Below are 23,827 nucleotides of genomic sequence, written 5' to 3' on the forward strand. Positions count from 1 at the left end.
TAATACATTTTTACCCACAGACTAATAGTATATGGAAATGGTATGTCTTATTAGTTGAAAACAAACCTTTAAAATTATATAAAAATAGATGCAAGATTTTATCTATTTGTATTGTTCACTGTATTTCATCATTATTTTTTGGTTTGTTTGTCTACACACATTTTGCATATGCTTGTTTTTCCTAACCCTAAACAAGAAGTTGCCTTAACCTAACCACCTGTTTTTTTTATAGCAAAATCTCAATAAGGGGCAAGATAAGGTTATAGTAAATGACTAAAAAAAACAAGTCTTAGTTTTAAAAAGTTAATGTTTTGAGTTGGACAGGGGACAAACTCAGGATTATATTCCTATACAGTTATTTTTGTATCCATGTACATGAAAAAAATCTAAAGTTTTTTAGTGTAGATATCTATGTATATGTGTATATGAAATGTGATTATGTATATATTTGTGTGTGTATGTGTGTGAGTGTGTGTGTGTTATAAGCATATATATATATATATATATATATATATATATGCTCTTTGTTTTTGTTTATTCATATATAGTATTTTAAACATGGATAATGTTCCAAAAATGTCAGACAAAACGGGAAAAGAGAGGGGGAACCTGAGGCTGAGGCTTCTACCCCTACCCTTTGGTTGTGACCTAAGTTTACATGCTTGGTGGTGACCGATAGTTTTCATTCATTCATTCATTCATTCATTCATTCATTTATTCATTCATTTATTCATTAAAGTCATGTGATCAACAGATTACATTTTGCGACAGTGAGTCTGAGGCATATTTTTTTCTGAACTTTGCCTGGCATGAACTGGATCCACAATATGAAAGTGAATAACATGACAAACGTGTTTTATCATTTACAGAGTAGTTCCAAAGATTTTGCTTTAATTACAATGCCCCCATTGTTACCCAGGACCAAGCAGCTAATTGCTTTTCATTGTACACAATATGTAAATGCAAACTATAGCTGTTTGTGTAACATTTCTGAGTGGTTGTGAAAGCTACATATGCTTACTTTTAGTTGCCCAATTAACAAAATATTGCAAGACAAAGTACTGTTAGGTCCCTTGACTACCTTTTCTCTTTGCAACCCATGAAGTCTGTACCAAAAAAATCTAAAATCTATGTACTCAAAATCAATTTATACAATGATATAACATAGGCATCTGAAAGTTTAGCTTAATGGCAAACTAATCTGGGGTATGTCCATGGATACACTGATGTTTGAGGAGGGAAACCTTATATTCAGTGTGGTATTTTAAGACTGTTTCATTTATTGAGACTATAAAGGAAAATACATGTTCAATTTTTCATTAAAGTGTAACTATACCCCCTACCTCCACTCCACTCCTCATGTGGAGTTCACATATCTCGGGGTCTTGTTCACGAGTGAGGGAAGGATGGAGCGGGAGATCGACAGGCGGATCGGTGCGGCGTCTGCAGTGATGCGGACTCTGCATCGGTCTGTTGTGGTGAAGAAGGAACTGAGCCAAAAGGCAAAGCTCTTGATTTACCGGTCGACCTACATTCCTACCCTCACGTATGGTCATGAGCTGTGGGTGGTGACTGAAAGAACGAGATCACAAATACAAGCGGCCGAAATGGGTTTTCTCCGCAGGGTGGCCAGGCTCTCCCTTAGAGATAGGGTGAGAAGCTCGGTGACCAGTGAGGGGCTCAGAGTAGAGCCGCTGCTCCTCCACATCGACAGGAGCCAGAGGAGGTGGCTCAGGCATCTGGTTAGGATGCCTCCTGGACGCCTCCCTGGTGAGGTGTTCCGGGCACGTCCCACCGGAAAGAGGCCCCGGGGAAGACCTAGGACACGCTGGACGGACTACATCTCACAGCTGGCCTGGGAACGCCTCGGGATCCCTCTAGATGAGCTGGTGAATGTGGCCGGGGAGAGGGAAGTCTGGGTTTCCCTGCTTAGGTAGCTGTCCCCTCGACCCGACTCTGGATAAGCGGCAAAAAATGAATGGATGGATGGACCCCCTACAACCCCTTTTGTTGTTAAATGACGTCACAATGACACCATGTTAAATTACTATTTGCTCCGAGGTTGTTTGTGTGCACATACCCCGAATTTTCAAGAACTTCTTTTTCTTTTGCTCAAACTGCATACTCATCCTCAAAAATTATTATTTAGTCAATTTTCGATTTTCATATCTAAAAGTTAAACATTTATCTTCCTGTATGTAAAAGAAACAAACTCACAAAAAATTATCAGTATCATTATCAGTAGAGTCCATCCATCCATTTTCTTTTGCTTATCTGGGGTCAGGACGCCGGGGCAGCTGGCTAAGCAGGGAACCCCAGACACATTTACCAACTTATTCAGGATCCCAAAGTATTCCCAGGCCAGCCGAGAGATGTAGTCTCTCCAGCATGTTCTGGATCTTCCCCGGGGTCTCCTCCCAGTGGGACATGCCCGGGACACCTCACCAGAGAGGCATCCAGGGAGCATCTTGACGAGATGCTGAAATGAGCTCTTCTTTCTTTCAGCTACCAGCTGTTTGTGAAGTTCCAGCTGGTCTTCAGCATGGCTGCCAAAAAAGTGTTGATTGTTTATGCCCATCAGAACTCTGATTAATGCTCCTTATCTGGCTCCTCTCGATGTGGAGGAGCAGCGACTGCAGAGGAGCAGCAACTACTCTGAGCCTCTGCTGGATCACTGAGCTTCTCACCCTATCTCTAAGGGAGAGCTCAGCCACACTTAACCCAAAACTCATTTTGGCCATTTGTATTCGCAATCTCATTCTTTCGGTCACTACCCACAGCTTGTTACCATAAGTGAGGGTAGGAACATAGATCGACTGGTAAATCACAAGCTTTGCCTTGTTGGCTCAGCTCTTTCTTCACCACGACAGACCAATGCAGAGTCCGCATCACTGCAGACACCACACCGATCGCCAGTTGATCTCCTGCTCTGTTCTTCCCTCACTCATGAACAAGACCCCAAGATACTTGAACTCCTCCACCTCAATCCACTCCAAAGGACGTCATTACCAACCTGGAGAAAACACTCCACCCTTTTCCGGCTGAGGACCATGGTCTCGGATTTGGAGGTGCTGAATCTCATCTCCGCCAATCACACTCAGCTGTGAATCACTCCAGTGAGAGCTGAAGATCATGGCCCGATGAAGCCAGCAGAACCACATCATCCGCAAAGAACAGAGACCAGGTTCTAGCACCAGACATACAGGGACCAGACAGCTCGTAGAAGGGGATCCGGCACCCGTGCCCCCTCCAAAACCCTGAAGAGGGTGTAGAGCTGGTCCACTGCTCCACGATCAGGACAAAAACCACACTGCTTCTCCTCAATCCAAGGTTTCAAGTATCCGGTGAACTCTCCTCTTCAGGACCGTACCTCCAAAGTCCCACAGGTAAAAAAGTCCAGATAGGACTCCTTCAGCTAGACGGCATCCCTCACTGTTGGTATCCACCAACGAGTTTGGGTATTTCCGCCACGACAGTTACCAATTGGCCTCCTCAAGAACAGAAACACAGCCCACTCATACCAAATGTCCCCCACCCCTCCCAGGACATGGCTGAAGCTCTGCCGGAGATGGGAGTTGAAACTCTTTTTAACAGGGGACTCCGCCGGACATTTCCAGCAGACCCTTACAACATATTTGGATCTGCTAGGTCTGGCCTACATCCTCCCCCACCATCTGAGCAAACTCACCACCAGGGAGTGATCAGTTGACAGCTCTGCCCCTCTCTTCACCCAAGTGTCCAAGACATGTGGCCGCAGGTCCGGTAATACGATTACAAAGTCGACCATCGAACTGCGGCCTAGAATGTCTTGGTGCCAAGTGCACATGTGGACACTCTTATGCCTGAACAAGGTGTTTGTTATGGACAATCCATGATGAGCACAGAAGTCCAATAACAAAACACCACTCGGATTTAGATCAGAGGGACCGGTCCTCCCAATCACGCCCCTCCAGGTCTCACTGTCATTGCCCACATGGGCATTGAAGTCCCCCAGCAGAACGAGGGATTCCCCGGAAGGAGTGCTCTCCAACATCCCCTCCAAGGACTCCAAAAAGGGTGGGTACTCTGAACTGTTGTTTGGTGCAAAAGCACAAACAACAGTCAGGACCCGACCCTCCACACAAGGCAGAGGGAGGCTACCCCAACATACAGGTGCCAAGAGGAGGGACAATGAGTATGCCCACACCTGGTCGGTGCAACTCCAGAATGGAAGAGGGTCCAGCCCTTCTCAATGACAGCAGTTCCAGAGCCCAAGCCGTGCACTGAGGTGAGTCCAACTACAGTATATCTATATCTGGTTCTGGATTTTTCATTAGTTTTAGTTTTCATTTTGTTTACACTTTTTATTTTTAAATTCAGCTAGTTTTAATTAGTTTTTAGAGCAGATTTTCTAGTTTTTATTAGTTTTCATTTTTTTGAAAATGTTAAGTTTTACTTTAATTTTTATTAGTTTTAGTTTTTATTTATTTATTTATTTATTGTAAATTACGTTATTTGTCAGGTGCAAAATTCTAAATAATCAGAATAAGCACTGTATAATAAAAACTCAACAAGATCCAATTTTTAAAAACTGTTATCAGGAGGAGACATGAACAGTCATCAACAAATCAAATCAAACAGTCCATAAGATAGCAGCCTTAAGTAAAAAATGTGTGCAGTGTTGCATCTGAGATAGTGTTCTAGGTAAAAATCAACATAACCAACATACTAAAGACACACATAAACATAACAACATGAATCCATTCAAGAGACAATTCGCAGTCCTTGGCAGCCAGTAGTCTAACGGAGCTCAATCTAATTAATCATGAACAACCTGAAAAAGGAGGATTAATTCATTCAGATGAAATAACTCATAATTAATTACATAAAGAATTGCACTACAGGTGAAGTGACTTTAGTGCAAATCACTGCAGCTGATTAACAGTACAGGACCTTACGTTAAAATGGAGTTGATAAAGTGAATGCAGTGAATATTTTAGACGCTGAAAGTGCACGTGTCTGGTACCACAGAGCCACACAGCTGGTTACGATAGTGACATACCTCAGCTGGATGCTGATGTCCTTTTCCTTTCTAAAGTAAACATACATAACCTGCTGTCCAATAGTGTAAACAAAAACAAGTTTAAGCCTTTGCATTATGAATGAATGAACTATCTCAAATTCAGCTTTTCAAGATTTTGAGTGTGAGTGTGTGTGTGTGTGTGTGTGTGTGTGTGTGTGCGTGCGTAACTGTGTCTGTGACTCAAGTTCCCTCCCCGTGCTGCTCGGCCTGGCTGAAGCTTCTCTTTCCGGGGAGGGGGGCAGAGAGGCTACCTGTTCCAGGTACATCTGGTTAAAAAAGTAAATACATTTCATATCCACCCGAGGGCTTATGTATGAAATAAATTTACAAAGTAAAAACGAAAGACATTTTTGCAATAAAATTAGTTCGCTTTAGTTTGTTTTGTAAACACATGATACGGTTTCAGTTAGTTATCTTTTTTTTTTTTTTACTCTTGTTTTTATTTTTATTTCAGGTAACGAGAATGTTTTTTTTATTCTAGTTTTCGTTTTTCGTTCATTTTCATTAACTATAATAACCTTGGGCCCATGTTGCCCTTTCGGGCTGAGCCCAACCGGGTCCCTTGGGCGAAGGCCTGGCCACCAGGCACTTACCTCTGTACCCCACCTCCAGGCCTGGCTCCAGAGGGGGGCTCTGGTGACCCACGTCCGGGCAAGAAAAACCTGGATCCATTGATTTGACTCATCATAGGGGTCTGTTGAGCCACTTCCCTCCCCTAAAGACCTGTTTTCCATGGGTGACCTATCAGGGGCATAAAGCCCCCAATAGCATAGCTTCTAGGATCTTCAGGACATGAAAACTCCTCTACCGCGGTAATGTGGCGGCTCAGGAGGAGGTGGCTGGTTCAAAGTAAAGAATTGTGATTTTCAGTTATGTCGCATGTCTGCACAGACATGAGTTGAGGTCTGCAGAAGTTTTTACTCATTTTGGTTCGGTTACATTTTTGTTTTATCAAAGGAAAGAAAAGAACTGAGCCAGAATGCTTCATTTGCGGTGAGAAGCAGCTATTGAAGGCATAAAACAAAGCATGGTTTCAGCACAGTGGCTGGGAAAGGTTTTTTGGTCGTTGCATGAGGGGGATCCTCAAGGAAAATAGGTTGGGAACCACTGCTCTATACAGTTTGATTATACCATTATTCATGGGCATAGAATCAGGTGGGGATGTGTCCCTACCAAAGTCTAGTAAGTCCTGACTTGTCCCTACCATTTTTTTTATTGCACAAACATCTGAAAAGTCAGGGTAGAGCTAGCACTTCTGGCTAGTACTAGCTAGCAGCAGAGAGCAGTGCAAACAATGGTTGTGGTTTTAGGGGGGACAAAATACATAAATGGACCCTAATAATTTAAAGTGATTTTTAAACAAAATGCGAATGATAACATAAATTCTTTGCCATTGCAATGAGCCTAAATGATGTACTGTGTAACTACCCTGGTTGCAATTATATATTTTTAATGAGCAGATTTTCCTTCAGGGTTTCGTTAAGTTGATTAAGTTAACTAGTAGACTTCTTGTCCCCAAATAGTATATCTTGTATTATAAACATCTGCTTGATTTCCTATCCATCCCATCTGTTATCCTGGGGCCTGTGTGGGACATTTTTATGTCCCTACAAATGTCCTTGTAATTTTTACCCTTTTTAAAAAAATGTATAGATTTGTGCCAGTATGACAAAACTTCCTAATTATTAAACAGGAATTTCTGGAAAATTTTTTCAGAATTTTTTTTTACACAAAAAACTATAGGTCTGGATTTTTTTTTTTTTTTTTTTCTGTATAGTTAATCTTTTTTGTTATGAGTTCACTGGGCTTCTTTCTCTCCGATCTGACCTTTGCTCTGTTATCTTTGGGGTTAAGCTGACAGCTCTCTACCATTCAACTCTGAATGCTGACACTCCCAGTACTGTAAATTTAGATATTTTTTTTAAAACTCAGACTTTACAATACTAATAAATATAGATCTATTTCTGTAGCCTTAAAAGGGCCAAAAGAAATTGTGTTTTTGCTAATTAAATTCATGAGTTATAAGTGAATCTGTCTTAAGCTCATCATGTTTACAACATCAGTTACAGCTAAGAAATAAAGACCACACACAAACATCCACACTTACTTTAAATGATCAATTTTTTAACTATTTTGAATCCAAAATACTCATTTATCACCTATTTGAATGAACTTTTGACGACTGTCATTTGGAAGCTTCTCTTTTTTTTCTTTGTTTGACAACAATACCACATATAGAGAACATGCATTTCTACAACAGTGTTGGATAATAACCCTTTAGTGCCCTGGCTGCTCATTAGGCTTCTATGGCATGTTGCTGGGTCAGGGCTTTGAACAATAGAGGCAAACATCCTTTTTTTACATTGAGCAAGTATAAAAGTAACCGTTACCACTGCCAGGAATGCACAGCAACCACAGCTCAGTCCTGAGGAACAACCAGAAGACTGCAAACATGGGCAAGGTGTGTAACCGAATGGAATTATTTAATCAGGGATGTAAAATTTAAAAATATTTAACTGAAAACACTTCATGATGTTATTTCAGATCATCTTCTACGAGGACAGGAACTTCCAGGGTCGCCACTATGAGTGCATGAGCGACTGCGCCGACATGTCCTCCTACATGAGCAGGTGCCACTCCTGCAGGGTGGAGAGCGGCTGCTTCATGGTCTACGACCGCCCCAACTACATGGGAAACCAGTACTTCATGAGGAGGGGAGAGTACGCCGACTACATGAGCATGATGGGAATGTCTGATTGCATCAGGTCTTGCCGTATGATCCCCATGGTAGGACATCTCATCTCTACACACCATTTTCCTCCTGGATCATAAACCATCACCTAACCTCTTTGTTTTTCCTTCTACAGTACAGAGGATCTTACAGGATGAGGATCTATGAGAGGGAGAACTTCGGTGGTATGATGCATGAGATGATGGACGACTGCGACAACATCATGGACCGCTACCGCATGAACAACTGCATGTCCTGCAACGTGATGGACGGCCACTGGCTGATGTACGAGCAGCCCCACTACAGAGGCAGGATGATGTACTTCAGGCCTGGAGAGTACAGGAACTTCATGAACATGGGCATGAGCGGCATGAGGTTCATGAGCATGAGGCGCATCATGGATTCCTACTACTAAATTTAACTAAATAAAGACATCTGATCCTCTATACTCACTTTGTCTCACTGGTTGTTTTAAGGCCTGATGGAGATGCCAGTGGGGATGGGAGATGAAAGTTAGTGTGAGCAAATGGTTATGAGATAAATCCATATATGTGATACTCTTAAATGGGTATTAGAGTTTCATAAATTATAATGGCAATGTTAATTTAAATTTTCTGGCTCCAGATTGTTCTGATTTAATATGCACAACCTGGTCTATGCCAGTTTAAAACAACATAAAATTTTCACACAAGTACTCAAAGTAGATACAGACAACCTACATACATTAGTATGTTAAAAAATTAATCAAGCTCTATTAACAAATTCTGCACATTTTGTTGTAAATTTCAGTTCTCTGTTCCACCATACACAAAAATTAACTGGACATTTCACTTATCAAAATACTGTTATAATTTCCTGTTTAAATGTATAAAGTTGTGTAGGAATTCTTATATTTCTCCTTCCACAGTGCAAACTATTACCAGAATATTCAAGCAGTCTGGAGGAGTTTCAGTGTACAAAGGACAAGGAAGCAAGGATAAGCTGGACATTGTGATCTCTTATCCCTTTGATTGACCTGAATCCAGAACCATCATCATCACCAGCTGATCTGATCTGATCATCACAACCACATGAACCAGAATTACTGTGGAAACCTTCATTAAGTTCTACAATACAGAGTTACATCACAGATGTCACTTCAGACTTTACTGAGCAAGAAAGAAGCTGCATGTTAACCAGGACCAGAGTTCCAGAGTCAACTTCTCTGGACTCGGAGGCATCTGGGATGGACCATCACACAGTGGAAACCTGGACTGTGGTCAGACTGACCAGTATTCCAGATCTTTGTTGTAATGTTGTAATGTGAACCTCCAGACTGTGGTCAGGAACAAGTGCAAAAACTGTGATGGTCTGGGGTTGGATCAGGGTTCTATTATAGTCTGGGCTTGGATCAGGGTTCTGAAAGTATGGGCTTGGATCAGGGTTCTATTATGGTCTGGGCATGGATCAGGGTTCTGAAAGTATGGGCTTGGATCAGGGTTCTATTACGGTCTGGGCTTGGATCAGGGTTCTGAAAGTATGGGCTTGGATCAGGGTTCTATGGTCTGGGCATGGATCAGGGTTCTGAAAGTATGGGCTTGGATCAGGGTTCTATTATGGTCTGGGCTTGGATCAGGGTTCTGAAGGTATGGGGTTGGATCAGGGTTCTGTGATGGTCTGGGGTTCAATTAATTTGATGATATGGACCATCAAGAACTACATTCTGCACACATTACAGAAGCTTGACTGAGGAAGATTAGGGTACAAGAACGTTTGCTGCCATTCTTTAGTGAAAACCACCTCATTCCCAAGTTGTTCCATCAACTCAAGATCCAGCCAGGTCTGATCATACACCAGCAATGTTGGTGTTGGCTCTGGTTCTTTGTAATGTTGTTTTCATGAAGCAGTGTACTCCATAATGATTTCTGATGGTGTTATTCCTTCATATATTTCAAATCAATTTTTATTCATATAGCACTTTTCTTACCAAAGAGCACAGAATGCTTTACATAAAATTGAATATCAACTCAAAAATAAGCCCTCACATATCCAATTATATTAGTGATGGTAAACTTGATTCTTTTTACTTAATAAAGTTAAAATGAGTCACTCACAAAAATAAATCAGGTTTTTGAGTCACTGAGTCAAGTTACCCAGAGCGTGCATAGAAAGCTACATGCACACAAGCTGATTCATACCACTAAAACGGCAGGAAAATAATCCAATTCATTGTGGAAAAGAGTGAAAGATCAACAGATCTCAAAGAGGAAACATTTATTTTATTTTCTAATCTCAATAATATAATGAAAGGTCAGAGCAAAACAGTGTTTTTATTGAGTTTCTCCCTTTCATTGCATTATTAACTGGAGCAGCAAAAATTAGCAAGTCAGACACTAAAGTTATAGTTTATCTTCAGAATAAACTGGAGGAACTGACGAAATACAGTTTTTCTTTAGTCCGCTTATTATCTTTGCGAGTCAAACTAAACATGTAGACCTAATTTCTTCCCATGGCGTCACTCAGGCCCAATCCCATTTCTTCTTTTTACCCTTTCCCCTTGCTTTGCCCTACCCCTCACCCCTAACACGAAGTGGTAAGGGGTGGACACATTCCCACTACTTTACCATCGTACGTCATTAGAAGTTGTTGCGACTTGCTACATCAGACGAAGATGAAGATGGAACACAATTTTAAGATAATTTTTACATCCTTATTGATGCTGAATATACATTTATGGGTGTTTTGCCTTCCTTCTGTCACCATATATGCTGATGTATCCGGTGTTTGTCAGGATTTTTTTATACCCTTTCGTATGGATATGAAGTGCGGTCCTGGGCTGTCTTAGTTGGACAGTTGTGACTCCCTCACCCTTACCTCTTCACCTTCATCCAAAACAGAATTGAGATAGTCCTTTCCCTAACGTGAACACGCAAAACGGTGGGGGAGGGCTAAGGGCTAGAAATGGGATTCAGCCATAGACTATCGGAGCAGAGCAGCAGAGCTTCAGCTCAGTTGAGGAAGCGGCTCCTCCAGAGGTAACAGAGCTCGAGTGGCTGCAGCTGAGAGCCAAGAAGGAGGAGGTGAGTGAGTGATTCCTGTTTTAAACAATTCTACGTACTATGAACTAGTTAGTGATTCTCTAGTGTTGTGAGTTGGGCCGGGCTAATGTGAGCTTTGTACTGAGTGTTTTTCCTTCATTCACAAGTCATAACCGGGAGGGAAAATACGATGATCCACCAGGAAATGGGGAATTTAGTTAAAATACTCAAGCTGTTATTTTTCCAGCAATCACGGCGATTAGATTGATATATTTCTACAAGTGCAGTTATCCATTTTCTCTACCGCTTATTCCAATTAGGAATCGCGGGGAATGTGGAGCCTATCCCAGCAATTAGCTTGTGAGAAGCAGGGTACACCTTGAACAGGTCGCCAGTCCATCGCAGGGCTGAATTTAGAGTGACCATTGACCAGTTAACCTGACATGCATGTCTTTGGATGGTGGGAGGAAGCCTGAATACCTGGAGAGAACCCATGTACAGGAGAACATGCAAACTCCACACAGAAAAGACAATGTTCAAACCCCTCCCCAGTCCAGGTTCAAACCCATAACCTTCCTGCTGTGAGGCCGCGGTGCTAACCACCAAATCACTATGCAGCTCAGTTTAGTCTTTTCTGTCACCTTTGCGGTTAGCTAGCTAGCTGGCTAGACAAGGCAGTGAATGAGTCAGTAGGGATGCAGAATTGTAATTCATAAGTCAGTAAAATGATTCTCGAGTAACCATTCATTCATGGCTCGCACAACACTAGCTGCCTTGGCTATGTCTATCTAGCAACAAAGAGGAGATCAACACATACACTGCCTGGCCATAAAAAAAGGTGCCACCATGATTTAACTACTCAAATAGGTGAGAGCTTCCTATTGGATAATTACTGCATGGGCAATTATCTTTCAACTGCAACAAGTTATTTAACCCCAATGGAAACAATGAGCAGCTTCTCATTTCTTAAACAACAGTGTGGAAAGACACATCATGGTCACGGAAAAGATGTTCATTTGTTCAAGAAGCGTTTTTAAAAACTAGAGTATAATAGAGAACCATTGTGTTCCAGGAAGAAATGTGGTCGGAAAAAAAAGTCCTGCATGATGGTGATCGGTGATTACTTAAACATTTGGTTAAATCAAATAAAAAATAACAGCAGTAGAACTCAGGATTATGTTTAATAGTGAAAGTTGGAACATTTCTACATGAACAATGTGAAGGGACTGAACAGCTGTGGAGCCAGAAGAAAACCACTAATCAGTGAAGCTAACCAGAGAAAAAGGTTCAGGTTGCTAGGGAGCATAAAGACTGGACTCTGGAGCAATGGAAGAAGGTCATGTGGTCTGATGAGTCCAGATTGACCCTGTTCCAGAGTGATGGAACATCAGGGTAATAAAATAAACTGACTGAGCAGATTATTCCATCTTCCCTGATGGCACGGCCATATTCCAAGATGACAACACCAGGATTCATGGGGCTCAGATTGTGAAAGAGTGGTTCAGGGAACAGGAGACATCATTTTCACACATGGATCGGCCACCACAGAGTCCAGACCTGAACCCCACTAAGAATCTTTGGGTTGTGCTGGAGAAGGCTTTGCCAGTGGCTGGACTCTCTATCATCAATACGAGGTCTTAATTAATGCTGAATTAACACTGAATGGAAAAAAATCTTGTGACATTGCAGAAGCTCACGTGATCTGTGCGACCCAAGAGCAGCTTTTCTATTTGTCTGATCTGTCTGATTTATGTAATGGCTTGAAGAACTTTTGGAGCACTTGTGTGCCTTTTAATCATGAACTGGATTAACCTTGGAGTTTTTGGGGCACTATGGACTTTTGTTTGCCGCGTTACTTGTGGCCACCTCAATCTCAAAGGAGAGGCAGCCAGCCGTTTGGTATACAGCCGTGAGATACTTCTTGCCCTCCGCCAAAGCACAGAGGATGACAACTCTTCTCCTTTCCCGGAGCCCAATCATTTCATGTGAGATCTGGCCCAAAAAGCATCTACGGAGGCAACGGAAGCACGGACTCCGCGACAGACGCCGGCTCCCACTGCTACCCACTGTTCTTCTTTCCAATCTTCAGTCCATCCGGAATAAAATGGATGAACTTGAACCTCATGCCAGAGTTTAAAGAGTCAGCCATGTTTGCTGGCATTTACGGAGACATGGCTAACGACTTGGACCTGCACATTACTGGATTTGGATTACCTATCCGTATGGATTGTTCACCTGTCATTACGAATAAAAACATCGGAGGAGGAGTATGTTTTATTTGAATAAGAGGTACTGTAACAGTTGTATTTCGGGAAAAAATCTGCACCCCCGACCTGAAGTTGTTGTTGATCAAGCTTCGTCCCTTTTACTTGCTGAGGGAGTTTCCCAGCTGTTCTTCACTTTGGTCTACATCCAGCCAAAGGCAAACATCTCTTCAGTTACACATCTTATTGCAGAGGCGAGCAACAGACTTGACTCACTTTCTCCAGACGCTCCTAAATTTATTTTAGGGGATTTTAAAAACTGTCAGATTGATAAGGTGTTGAAAACATATGAACAGTATGTCACCTGTGCAACCACGCTGAAGAAAACTACTACTGACTTATGCTATGGATCCGTGCTTTCAGTTCTCTTCCCAGGCCCCCTTTTGGAGTAACTCGATTTTACTTCTTCCAACATATGAACCTGCTGTTAAGTCAGTTAAATGTTGGACTGGAGACACTATTGCCTCACTCCAGTCATGTTTTGACTGTACAGCGTGGAATGTCTTTTATGAATTATGTAAGGATGATCTGACTGAGACTATTTCTTCATACATATCCTTCTGTTTTGATTGTAGCATTCCCAGTAAAACAATTCAGTTATACGCAAACAACAAACCATGGGTCAAAAAAGAGCTAAAACGGGTGATAAATAGGGAAAAGGCTATATTTTACACAGGGATCAGTCAGGAAAAAAAGACACTCACAAAGAATTAAAACAAGAAATAAGAAAAGGAAGGAGGTTGTACAAAGATAAAGTAGAACATAAGTACAGCAGTGGTAATCTGCATGACGAATGCAAAATGAAATTGACAGAAAATCTATTAAAGAGGAGGGAATAGAGGAGGGAAAACTTTCTGATTCTTTTGTCGCTTTTGTCGCTTCAAAAATTTTGATCTAATGAGCTCATCTCTCTTAAAGAGACAGTCTGGAGTTTCTGGAGTGTATCAGAGACCTGATGAGATGGGAGTTGACTTTTTATACTGGACTCTCTATTTAAGCATTTAGAAAAGCCCCAAGCTGGACTTTTATTTGCAGATTTTTTGTCTGCTTTTAATTCAATGCAGCCACATTTTTTGATTGAGAGGCTCTTAAACACATTTAGATTGCCTCACCAGCTGGTCCTCTGGATTTTAGATTTCTTGACTATGAGGAAACAGAGTTCTTGTTAATAACCGTCTGTCAGACTGTGTCACTGTATCAACAGGTTCACGTCTTCTTTTTAATTGACACACTAATGAATGTAAAAGCACTTGAGCACAGCTACTTGGTTAAGTTTTCAGGTGACGCTGCACTGTTGTCTCTTTTCAGCGGTCTGGAATCAGAACACAAGACTGCGCTCTCTGAATTTATTTCTTGGTGTGACTTTAATAAACGTCACAAAAACAAAGGAACTCTTTTTTTATTATAGATGTAGAAAAGTTCCTTCCGCTGAAAGTACTATTCATAACGAAGGCGTTGAAATCATTTCCTCCTGTAAGTATCTTGGTACTTTCTTTGACGTCAACACTGCAGCTGTTCTGAAATTGGCTCAACAAAGAATCGACCTCTGGAGGAAACTGAACTTTCTCTCTTTCCTGCTGCAGCGGCGCGTCTGATGTAATCAGGAGAGAGCGGGTTTATTAACATAAAGAGACGTTTTCTGTCTGGAACTTAAGAAAGAAGAAAATGAACCAATGTCTCTCTTTGTCAGAACCCATGCAGATGGCAGAACATCATGATTTTTGGACAGGAAACTGACCCCAAAAGACAAAAAGAAACTTTTTTTTTTTTTTTATTTATTATTTTAAATTAATGTGGCTTTAATTTATGCAAGACAGCAAAGGTAAGACATGTTTTCTGACTTTTACAAACGTAAAACATAAATCGGGTCTTCTTCTGACTCTGGTTCGGTGAATCTTGGTCATATCGAGATGAAACTTCCAGCTGTGGAATCTGTGAGATGTGAGCTTTCAGTAGAGGAGTTGTTTGTTCGTGTTCATGGGGAGACATCATCTGTGTTTACTTATTTTTTGGACTTAGTGTACCTGGTCTTTTAATTATTGTTGTCTTAACTGTGTTTGTTGGTGATAGATGGAAGTTATTGTGCATATTGTGAATATTTCTCTCTCCTCACCATCTAGAAGCTGTGAGATTCTAATCCTGCTTCCTGTCTGTTCACCTGATGCTGACATTCATCACGTATGCCACGTATTTAGACACATTGTGGAAGGTCCAGAGAGCCACTTGCAGCTCCAGAGTCACAGACTGGAGACCCCTGATGTCGTGTTTGTAAACCAAAATTTACTGCATTTTCTTTATATAACCGTAGGCCTTCTTTTAAAGGAAAGAGACATTTTGCGCGTAACAATGCGATTAATAGCAATTAAGAATTTTAATCATTGCCCATTAACATTATGTTTATATATCATATATGTTTATTGCATGTTGCATGACTGACTTACTTTTGTTTAGTTTTTAATGAACTGTTTATTTTAACAATCCTCGTATGTATGGTTTGTCTAATTATTTTTTTATCATGTTTCTTCTTACATTAACCTGACATGAGACTACAGATGAAAATTAGTCTGAAGAGCTAAATCTGGAATATTTACACGGTGAACCTTGAGTCAGTTAATATGCCCTGTCCCATTTTAAATAAAAAAATGTTTAGACATAAATAAACTCTTTTTAATCCCAAACCTGCAAGAATATTTATAATCACGGAGTAGTATAATACACCGTTCATTTGTCTGTTTTTTTATCAAAACTGTTAAAGTAAGGACAGTGGTGGATTTTTGCCAGCCTTCGGGGGTTATAATTACACAGCCGCTGTCATTAAAATTAAACTTAAAGTGTTGGCTTTTATTTAAGGGAGATTAGAAAAAATAAATGACTCAAGTTCAAATTCAAGCTCAACAGTTTTAACAACATTTATCATTCTGAACTTCTAAGCATTTTTAGACAAAAGAGGGCATTCTGGAAGGAAAATTGTGCCCACAGGTCATGACCCTGGTGGCATATGGGTAAGCAGCTCAAATCTCTATAGGCTTCTATAGTGGCTTGCTGGGTCAGGACTTTGAACAATAGAGGGGCAAATGGTCTTTGTCTCTGGCCAGGTATAAATATAAGGTGTTCCCACAGGCAGGCTATCAGTTCAGTGATACAGTTCTCAGAGAGATCTGACAATCCACTGCAATCAACATGGGCAAGGTAGGAAACATTAATACTGTCATTTACATTAATATTTCCACATAAATTTGTCTTCAAATTAATATATTGGGATTCTAACTTGGTTTTTGTTTTTTTCCTTCAGATCATCTTCTACGAGGACAGGAACTTCCAGGGTCGCCACTATGAGTGCATGAGCGACTGTGCCGACATGTCCTCCTACCTGAGCAGGTGCCACTCCTGCAGGGTGGAGAGCGGCTGCTTCATGGTCTACGACCGCCCCAACTACATGGGAAACCAGTACTTCATGAGGAGGGGAGAGTACGCCGACTACATGAGCATGATGGGAATGAGCAGTGGCATCAGGTCTTGCCGCATGATCCCCATGGTCGGTATAAAACTTAAACAGAGTTCCCTCACTCTAAATGATCAAAAATTAAATTTGATTTTATCTCCCTTCTTACAAACAGTACAGAGGATCTTACAGGATGAGGATCTATGAGAGGGAGAACTTCGGTGGTATGATGCACGAGCTGATGGACGACTGCGACAACATCATGGACCGCTACCGCATGAACGACTGCATGTCCTGCAACGTGATGGACGGCCACTGGCTGATGTACGAGCAGCCCAGCTACAGAGGCAGGATGATGTACCTGAGGCCCGGCGAGTACAGGAGCTTCAGGGACATGGGATTCAGTGGCATGAGGTTCATGAGCATGAGGCGCATCATGGACATGTGCTAAGTGTAAATTTGACATCAATAAATGATTTAACTTTTTAAATTTTGGTGTTGTATTATTTCATTTTATGAACATGCTGGATGTCTTTTATTCAGTCACTTTTATTTTAACGTCAAGACACAAATTTAAATGTAAGTTTTCTAACCCCTTAAAATCCTGCAAATGTAGCCTATAGCAGGTTTTTGAGGATAAAAGACTTGTTGTGAACCAGCTATTTTACTGGACCCTTTGCTGATGTAACAGGACCGTTTTTGTTGCAGTATTGTCTGCTACAGTACATTATGGCGTACAGTATGGCTTTGAAGGTACAATGCATATATTTTTGCATTTGCATTTGGTCTAAAATAAATTTTTACCAGTTTTACAGTTATTGTAGCCTGGGATGGTAAACATCATATATCATTCAAATGTGAAGAATCTTAGCTGTTCAATAATGTACTAATATGTAAGTAAGTGCTTAACAATAAAACTGAACATATCTACACAATACAATAACACAGAGAAAAAAAAAACAAATAAAACTAAGTAAAAGCAATGTGTAGGTACTTGTTTCTGTCTGTCTTTCTCACACATTTAGATCACAGAATGACTTGTTCCTACCCAACAAGGTGGTATGATTTATTTAACCTTTTTGGCAACTGATGCAGGACACATTAGAGTGCCTCTAGAGAGAGAGTGGCGCCATCTCCGTTCACTGCAATGGTTCAGTTTTTTCACAGCAATGGTGGCATATGGAGCCCCTCAAAAGTTCCCGGAAGTTAGCAAAAGCTAAGCGACGGTCAATGTATTTCAATGGAGCAGATTGTCGGAGCTACACTTCTTCAAGGTAAGATGTTTGAATAGTCATATTTCCATATCAGTTGTGCATCTAAATCAACTTGACAGGAGTAAATAAATATGTTGGCGGATTGTCACCATCTAGATTAATATATTTAGAGATTACAAACCGATAAAAGTTTATGCTAGCACACTGATAGCAACAGATGCCACAGGCTGATGAATGTAAATTCTGTTCGTCAATATAAATTGATCCAACGCCGTTGATAGCGAGGTTAATGTGTAGGGAGAGCGATTGTAGTTACATTTTTATTTAATTTTAATATATTTATAAGGCTGTGGAATTATGGACAAAGATATGAAGATGATTCTGTATGTGGGTCATAATGTGTGACCACCGCATTTCACACATTTAACACTATAGGCCAGGCCAATAATTACACCGTTCATTTTACATAATAACTAGAAAGTGAGCTGTTTTGTCGAATAGTACAGCCCATACAATTATACAATATTAGGGCTGTCATTTGATATTGCAGGGTGAAAAGTTCAGTCATATATATTCACTATATATTATACTATTATATATGAATTATGTTGTATTATCAGTGTATATCAGTTACCTTCACTTGGTGCTGTGTGGTCAAGAAGCAGTGATGCCACTTCACAACCTTCTTGTGCATGCTTTAGGCCAGGAGTGCTGAAAACATAATGAATGCAGAGTTTTTCAATCAATCATACTAAACAAATGTCTCTAACAGGTCATATCATCTTGCATATATTTTGAAACCTACAGGAGGAGCACTTTGTTGTGGAGCATCAGGCCAGGAGTAAGGGGTGGACCACAGGGAGACTGAAAACATTCTTCTTCACCTTCCTGGTTTGGCCACTTTTAAGTGTTTTTTCCTGCCTTTTTTTCTACATTCTGCAACCTCAACCATATAAATCTCCCTGTGATGTGTTCTCTGTGTTTAATTTAAAAATATTAAACTTCCCAATGATATTATCTTTGAAAATGTGTAAATGCATTGTTTTAATATGATTACCTCACATATTTTTTTGTTTTTACAGTCCCTGATGGTGGTCAGATGTATCCTGCTGACTTTGGCCATCCATATTTTCCTTCTGTCCCTGTCTTTGGGGAAGCCATACATACGCACGCCTTTCTCTGAGCGAGTGGAGCATCCCCATGCAGCACAGCATACCATGGTGAAGACTGTATTCAAGGATAGCAGAGAAAATAAATGGCTAGACATGCTGATCTAGTCGAGTTTTATTGTAAAGGAATTCTTTTAGGTATTAAATGCATTTGGAAAACAAAGGGTGTTTGTCTGATTTATTATGTAAATGTAGGGAGTAAGTCTTGGGATAGTTAATAAATAGTGATAGAAAGCCATGTATTTTCCATGAGTTGAAATCAAAATTTTATTTATTTGCCATGGATTTTCTGTAAGAACACATTATATTGTGAGTCCAGACTTGTGTAGTTATCAGTCTGCCTCAGTCAAAATAAGTCTTAAGACTTAAAAGCAATTCACACAAGTAGATAGTAATAAGTAAGAATAGATGACCCATTTATTTGAAATGAATTGGGATCTAAATTTTATTTATTGGATATAGATTTCCTGTAAGAACAGTTATCATTATGCTGTGAGCCTAGACTTATTGTGTAGTCACTTGGTAAATCATTGTCGTCACCTGTTGGTATGCCTCAGTCAAGTCTGAAAGATAAAGTTAAAAAAACAGAAAATATTACGATTTACATGCTGTTGATGTCAAACAGGTTTAGTAAACTTAACATGATTCATATCAATGAACACAACTATAAAAATATTGCAAAGCAAAGCCTTCATTGATCATTATTTACTGATTATCGTAGTTTTCTTATTATTTTGTATTGGCCGCCAAGCACTTTCTGGAACTTTCGGAGGCTACATGGACCACGTGATCGGCAAGTGTTTTCAGCTTCCGGTGGCGCCACTCTCTCTCTAGAGGCACACTAGGACACATGTGCTCACACTCATGCTTGTACACTTCCTGTGTGTCACCCTTTACCCTGTCCATACAGCAACATCTGCTCTGCTACTACTTAGCTATAACAATAGTTCCTATTGTTACAGTACTTGGAAGGGAAACTGTGTAAAATACTTATTTATTTGTATTTATGTCCTGCACACAGGGCCTCTGGCACAAACGTTAATTATACTCTATAATCCTAGCAGATAACAGGATCTAATAGACTACTTTATAATGTAATTTAAAGGTTTTTAGCTAAATAGTTTCTTCCGCTATGTTTAAATGAAGGAACAATGTTCATTGTTTGCCTTTACATGAATAAACTACAACTGCAGCCACATGGTGGTGTGGTGGTCAGAACTGTCGCCTCACGGCGAGAAGGTTCCTGTTTCGAGCAACAGATTCGATATTTGAAAATGGGGATATCACTGAGAAAAAGCAGCCACAGTTTACTACGTGTCTACCACATCACATGATTATGTAGCCTATCAGATGTCAGGATGATGCTGCAAGTGTTAAAGTTATGTATTACTTGCATATATTAATATTTTACTGGTTTAACGCAGGTTCTTGTTCATTATGGTTTATTATACTACTATTTAATATTTTATTATGTTCAATTTAAAAAAACTTAAAATAATTAAACTACATATTAAGATTTGTTAGAATAGTAGTAGTATATATAATAAGTTTTGCTTTTAAATAAATTATGTTGCCAGTTTTTTTTCTTGCAAGATTCTGCTTACGAACTTGACCAGGGCTGAGATGCAGGCGGCGTGGACCAGGGCTGGGATGCAGGCGGCGTGGACCAGGGCTGGGATGCAGGCGGCGTGGACCAGGGCTGAGGTGCAGGCAGCGTGGACCAGGGCTGGGATGCAGGCGGCGTGGACCAGGGCTGGGATGCAGGCTCAGGTCTAGGAATTGACGTATGTGATGCCACAAGGGCTCAGGAGACGACATGGGGATGTAGTCCTTTGCCTTGCCTCCTCCTGGAGCGTCTCTGCTTATATGATTGCAGAGAAAGAGGGTCATGGTTCATTTTCTACGAATCTGGATGTGGGGTGTCAAACCAGACCTCCTTGGAAACCACAACACCAGACCCCACAAAGGTAGGAGAGCCAGATATGCAGAGACTGAAGAGCCAAGCAGGATGTTTTTGAGCTGAGGGTCGGTGGACTGGGAACTAGATGTGGGTTGGGTTGGTTGACTGGCAGATTTCAAATGAGGCACCGAAGTACTCTCTCAGTCAACAATTCAGCTGCACCTGGAAGGTCGAGGTATCAGGGTTTCAGCAGTTAACATGTCAACAACTTTCTTGACTGCTGCATCTGTTCCTATATAAAGTACGGTCCTGCCATACAACCATCATAAGTCTTTGTGGCCAGGTACAACTCCTCATACCTGCTGACATCCTCTGGGTCCATGGTTGGCCAGGTCATACTGTCATGGGGTAGTGTGGGTTTGGGGATATGACCCAAAAATGCAGGACCAAGCAGGTGATAATTTAATAAACCACAGCAAAGACACAACTACAGCAGGTTACAGGAACACAAAACCAACCACTGAATAAAAAGAGAAACAAAACCAGACTGGTGGGAACCCCTACAAAGAGGAGGTAAGACACAGCATTGATGATGACCTAGCAGAGACCAAAATAAACCACTGGGTATTTTTACACTGAGGAGGAGAACTAACGAGGATCAGGTGGAGCAATCAGTAAATAAAGACCTGGGGCCTTGTGTACAAAGACTTGTGTGGATTTCCCACTGAAACATGGCGTACACTCAAATTCAGAAAATGTTGTACGTACAAAAAAATCCAGATGTATGAATCTAAGCACGTTTTCTTTGTACATCCCAATCAATGTGGAATTGAGCGCACATGTTGAGTACCCGACTCCTCCCTGTGCACACAACCACATTTGAATATGCAAATCATATTCACATGAGCCTGAAAGTACCCTTGTTAATAACCCCGGGCTTGTTAGAAAGATCTTAAGCTGTAGTTTAACTGGCAAAAATAAACAGCAATGATGCTGTAAAGACGGGATAGCATGTGGGGTTCATGCTCAATGCTCATCATCATCAGCTTGTTATCTGCTCCCAACCATGCTGAAACCCAGAATGTATGAGTCATGCGCTGAACCAGGCCTCCGTGCCACCATGTTGGCTACCTGCATGTGATCACATATGATCTGTATGTTGATGGTATGGTAATGTTGACATACACATTTATTATGTGATGGCGCTTTTATAGCAGTGTGTGTGCAGTCGATAGCTCCAAGTACATCAGGAAAACCGGCTGTTGCTGCAAATTGTGCTTTAATGTCAACCTGTTCAGCTGCATTGTGGGAATTTGATATACGTGGTTGACATCTGGATAGTTCTGTCCCACACGGCCGGCCTGGTTCGACTCAGGGTCGACTGACACAGTCCCGATCGGTCTGCCAGCTCCCCAGTTGCTAGGAACCACAGTATGGTCAGCACCATGACTCCTCGCTCAAAGGCCGGTCGCAGCTCTGCGTACAGTTCCAAGAGGACTGGAAACCTAAAGCGGCTGATGAGCCAGTTGTCATCATGTGCCATGAATCCTTTTGGTCTCTGAACACAATCTCTCGTCATGTTGCACCATTTACATCTTCTAACACTGCTAACACAGATGTTGATTTTAATGATATTTTCTGCACCACATTGTGCAGCTTTTACAGCCACTCATGTAACTGCAGACACGTGGGTGTGGTCATTGTTCATCAGTGCACATCACTCAGTCTGAGGACTTTTCACATTTATTTGTTATACCAGTTTCCCAGCATTGGCGTGAGGCACAGCACGTTTCCAAGGTCATTCACTCTTGATACATCTGAACTTTGCCGTGACAAAGAGCGTACGCCACATTTTTGTGTGCACTCTCAGCAGGAAGTAAAGAAAACAGAACATACAATGGTTCAACTCTACAAAATAAGACAAAAAACCAACACTAGACACAAAGGAAACAGAAACTAAGGACCATAAACCATGACATATATAAACAAGATAAAAATCATATAATAAAGAAAAACTGTCTTAACAGGGAAGCAAATAAACTTAAAAGTGTTCATAGTGGTGTCAGACTAGATTGAGATAAGATATACAGTGTTTTTTTTGTTTTTTTTTTAACATATCAAGGGTTATCATTTTAGATAAGTAGACTTTCACCCTTTCATGCATGCTGTCATGCTTAGTGTCCACTACAGTGGACACCTATTTTAAGGCTGTTTCCCAGTATATGGTTGGGTGAGGGTAATATATTTGTAAATTAGCCATTTCAGTGGCTATTATTGAGTCATCCAATGCACTGCAGCTCACTGAACAATAAATAAATATATTGTAAAAATTTCAAATTACACACATACGTTGTAACTGCTAAGTTTGCCTCACTGATAAGCAAGAAAAGAAAATGATGCAGCTTTGTTTTAATAGAGTCAGTAAATAAATATGAGAAGATTATTTCACAGATATGTTCATAGAATAAATTAATATAAATAAAAAGCCAAATAAGATTAAAAAATAAATGTAAACCATGATTGTACATGTCTGTAGAAGAAATATAGTGTATGTGGAAAAATTGTGGTCCTTTTTTTGTTTGTTTGTTTTTTTGTTTGTTTGTTTGTTTGTTTTGTTTTGTTTTTGTTTTTATTCCTGCATCAGGAAGGTAATTACAGCCAAAAAGACTTATTTTTTAAATACAAAGTAAACAACAAAAGACTAGAAATTGATTTAAATTTGAGAACTTTACATCCAAAGTACATATATGTTAATTGGTTTTAAGCTTGTTTTTAATGCACATTTCTCTATAAACAGCTGGATAAACATGTTTTGCTCATACAGATGTGCATTATATATTATATACTGGCATGTTGGACTATTGTGGTCACACAAAGGAATACTCATGACAATAAATTGTTCACTTTACTAATCAGAGGGCAGTACAGTGTGACTATTGTCTTTTACTGTGTATTGTAACTTCAGAAAATGTTCATTGTACTGACTTCCATTTGGAAAAATCCATTCTAAAGTCTTCTAGGGGGATAC

At 40.5% G+C, this 23,827-nt stretch overlaps 2 protein-coding genes across 2 annotated transcripts; both read left to right on the top strand.

Moving 5' to 3' along the window:
* The first annotated feature begins 7,338 nt into the window (after positions 1-7,338).
* LOC121650835 (gamma-crystallin M2-like) lies at positions 7,339-8,208 on the top strand. Its single transcript, XM_042002589.1, has 3 exons — positions 7,339-7,523; positions 7,607-7,849; positions 7,930-8,208. The coding sequence occupies exons 1-3, from the start codon at positions 7,464-7,466 to the stop codon at positions 8,206-8,208; spliced, it is 582 nt and encodes a 193-aa protein (XP_041858523.1). The 5' UTR covers positions 7,339-7,463.
* A 7,970-nt stretch (positions 8,209-16,178) lies between these two features.
* Positions 16,179-16,967, top strand: LOC121650836 (gamma-crystallin M3-like). The gene is made up of 3 exons (XM_042002590.1): positions 16,179-16,263; positions 16,367-16,609; positions 16,692-16,967. The coding sequence occupies exons 1-3, from the start codon at positions 16,255-16,257 to the stop codon at positions 16,965-16,967; spliced, it is 528 nt and encodes a 175-aa protein (XP_041858524.1). The 5' UTR covers positions 16,179-16,254.
* The last annotated feature ends 6,860 nt before the right edge of the window (positions 16,968-23,827 follow it).

Source organism: Melanotaenia boesemani, chromosome 12 (genome assembly GCF_017639745.1).
Source record: "Melanotaenia boesemani isolate fMelBoe1 chromosome 12, fMelBoe1.pri, whole genome shotgun sequence".
Classification (NCBI taxonomy): Eukaryota; Metazoa; Chordata; class Actinopteri; order Atheriniformes; family Melanotaeniidae; genus Melanotaenia; species Melanotaenia boesemani.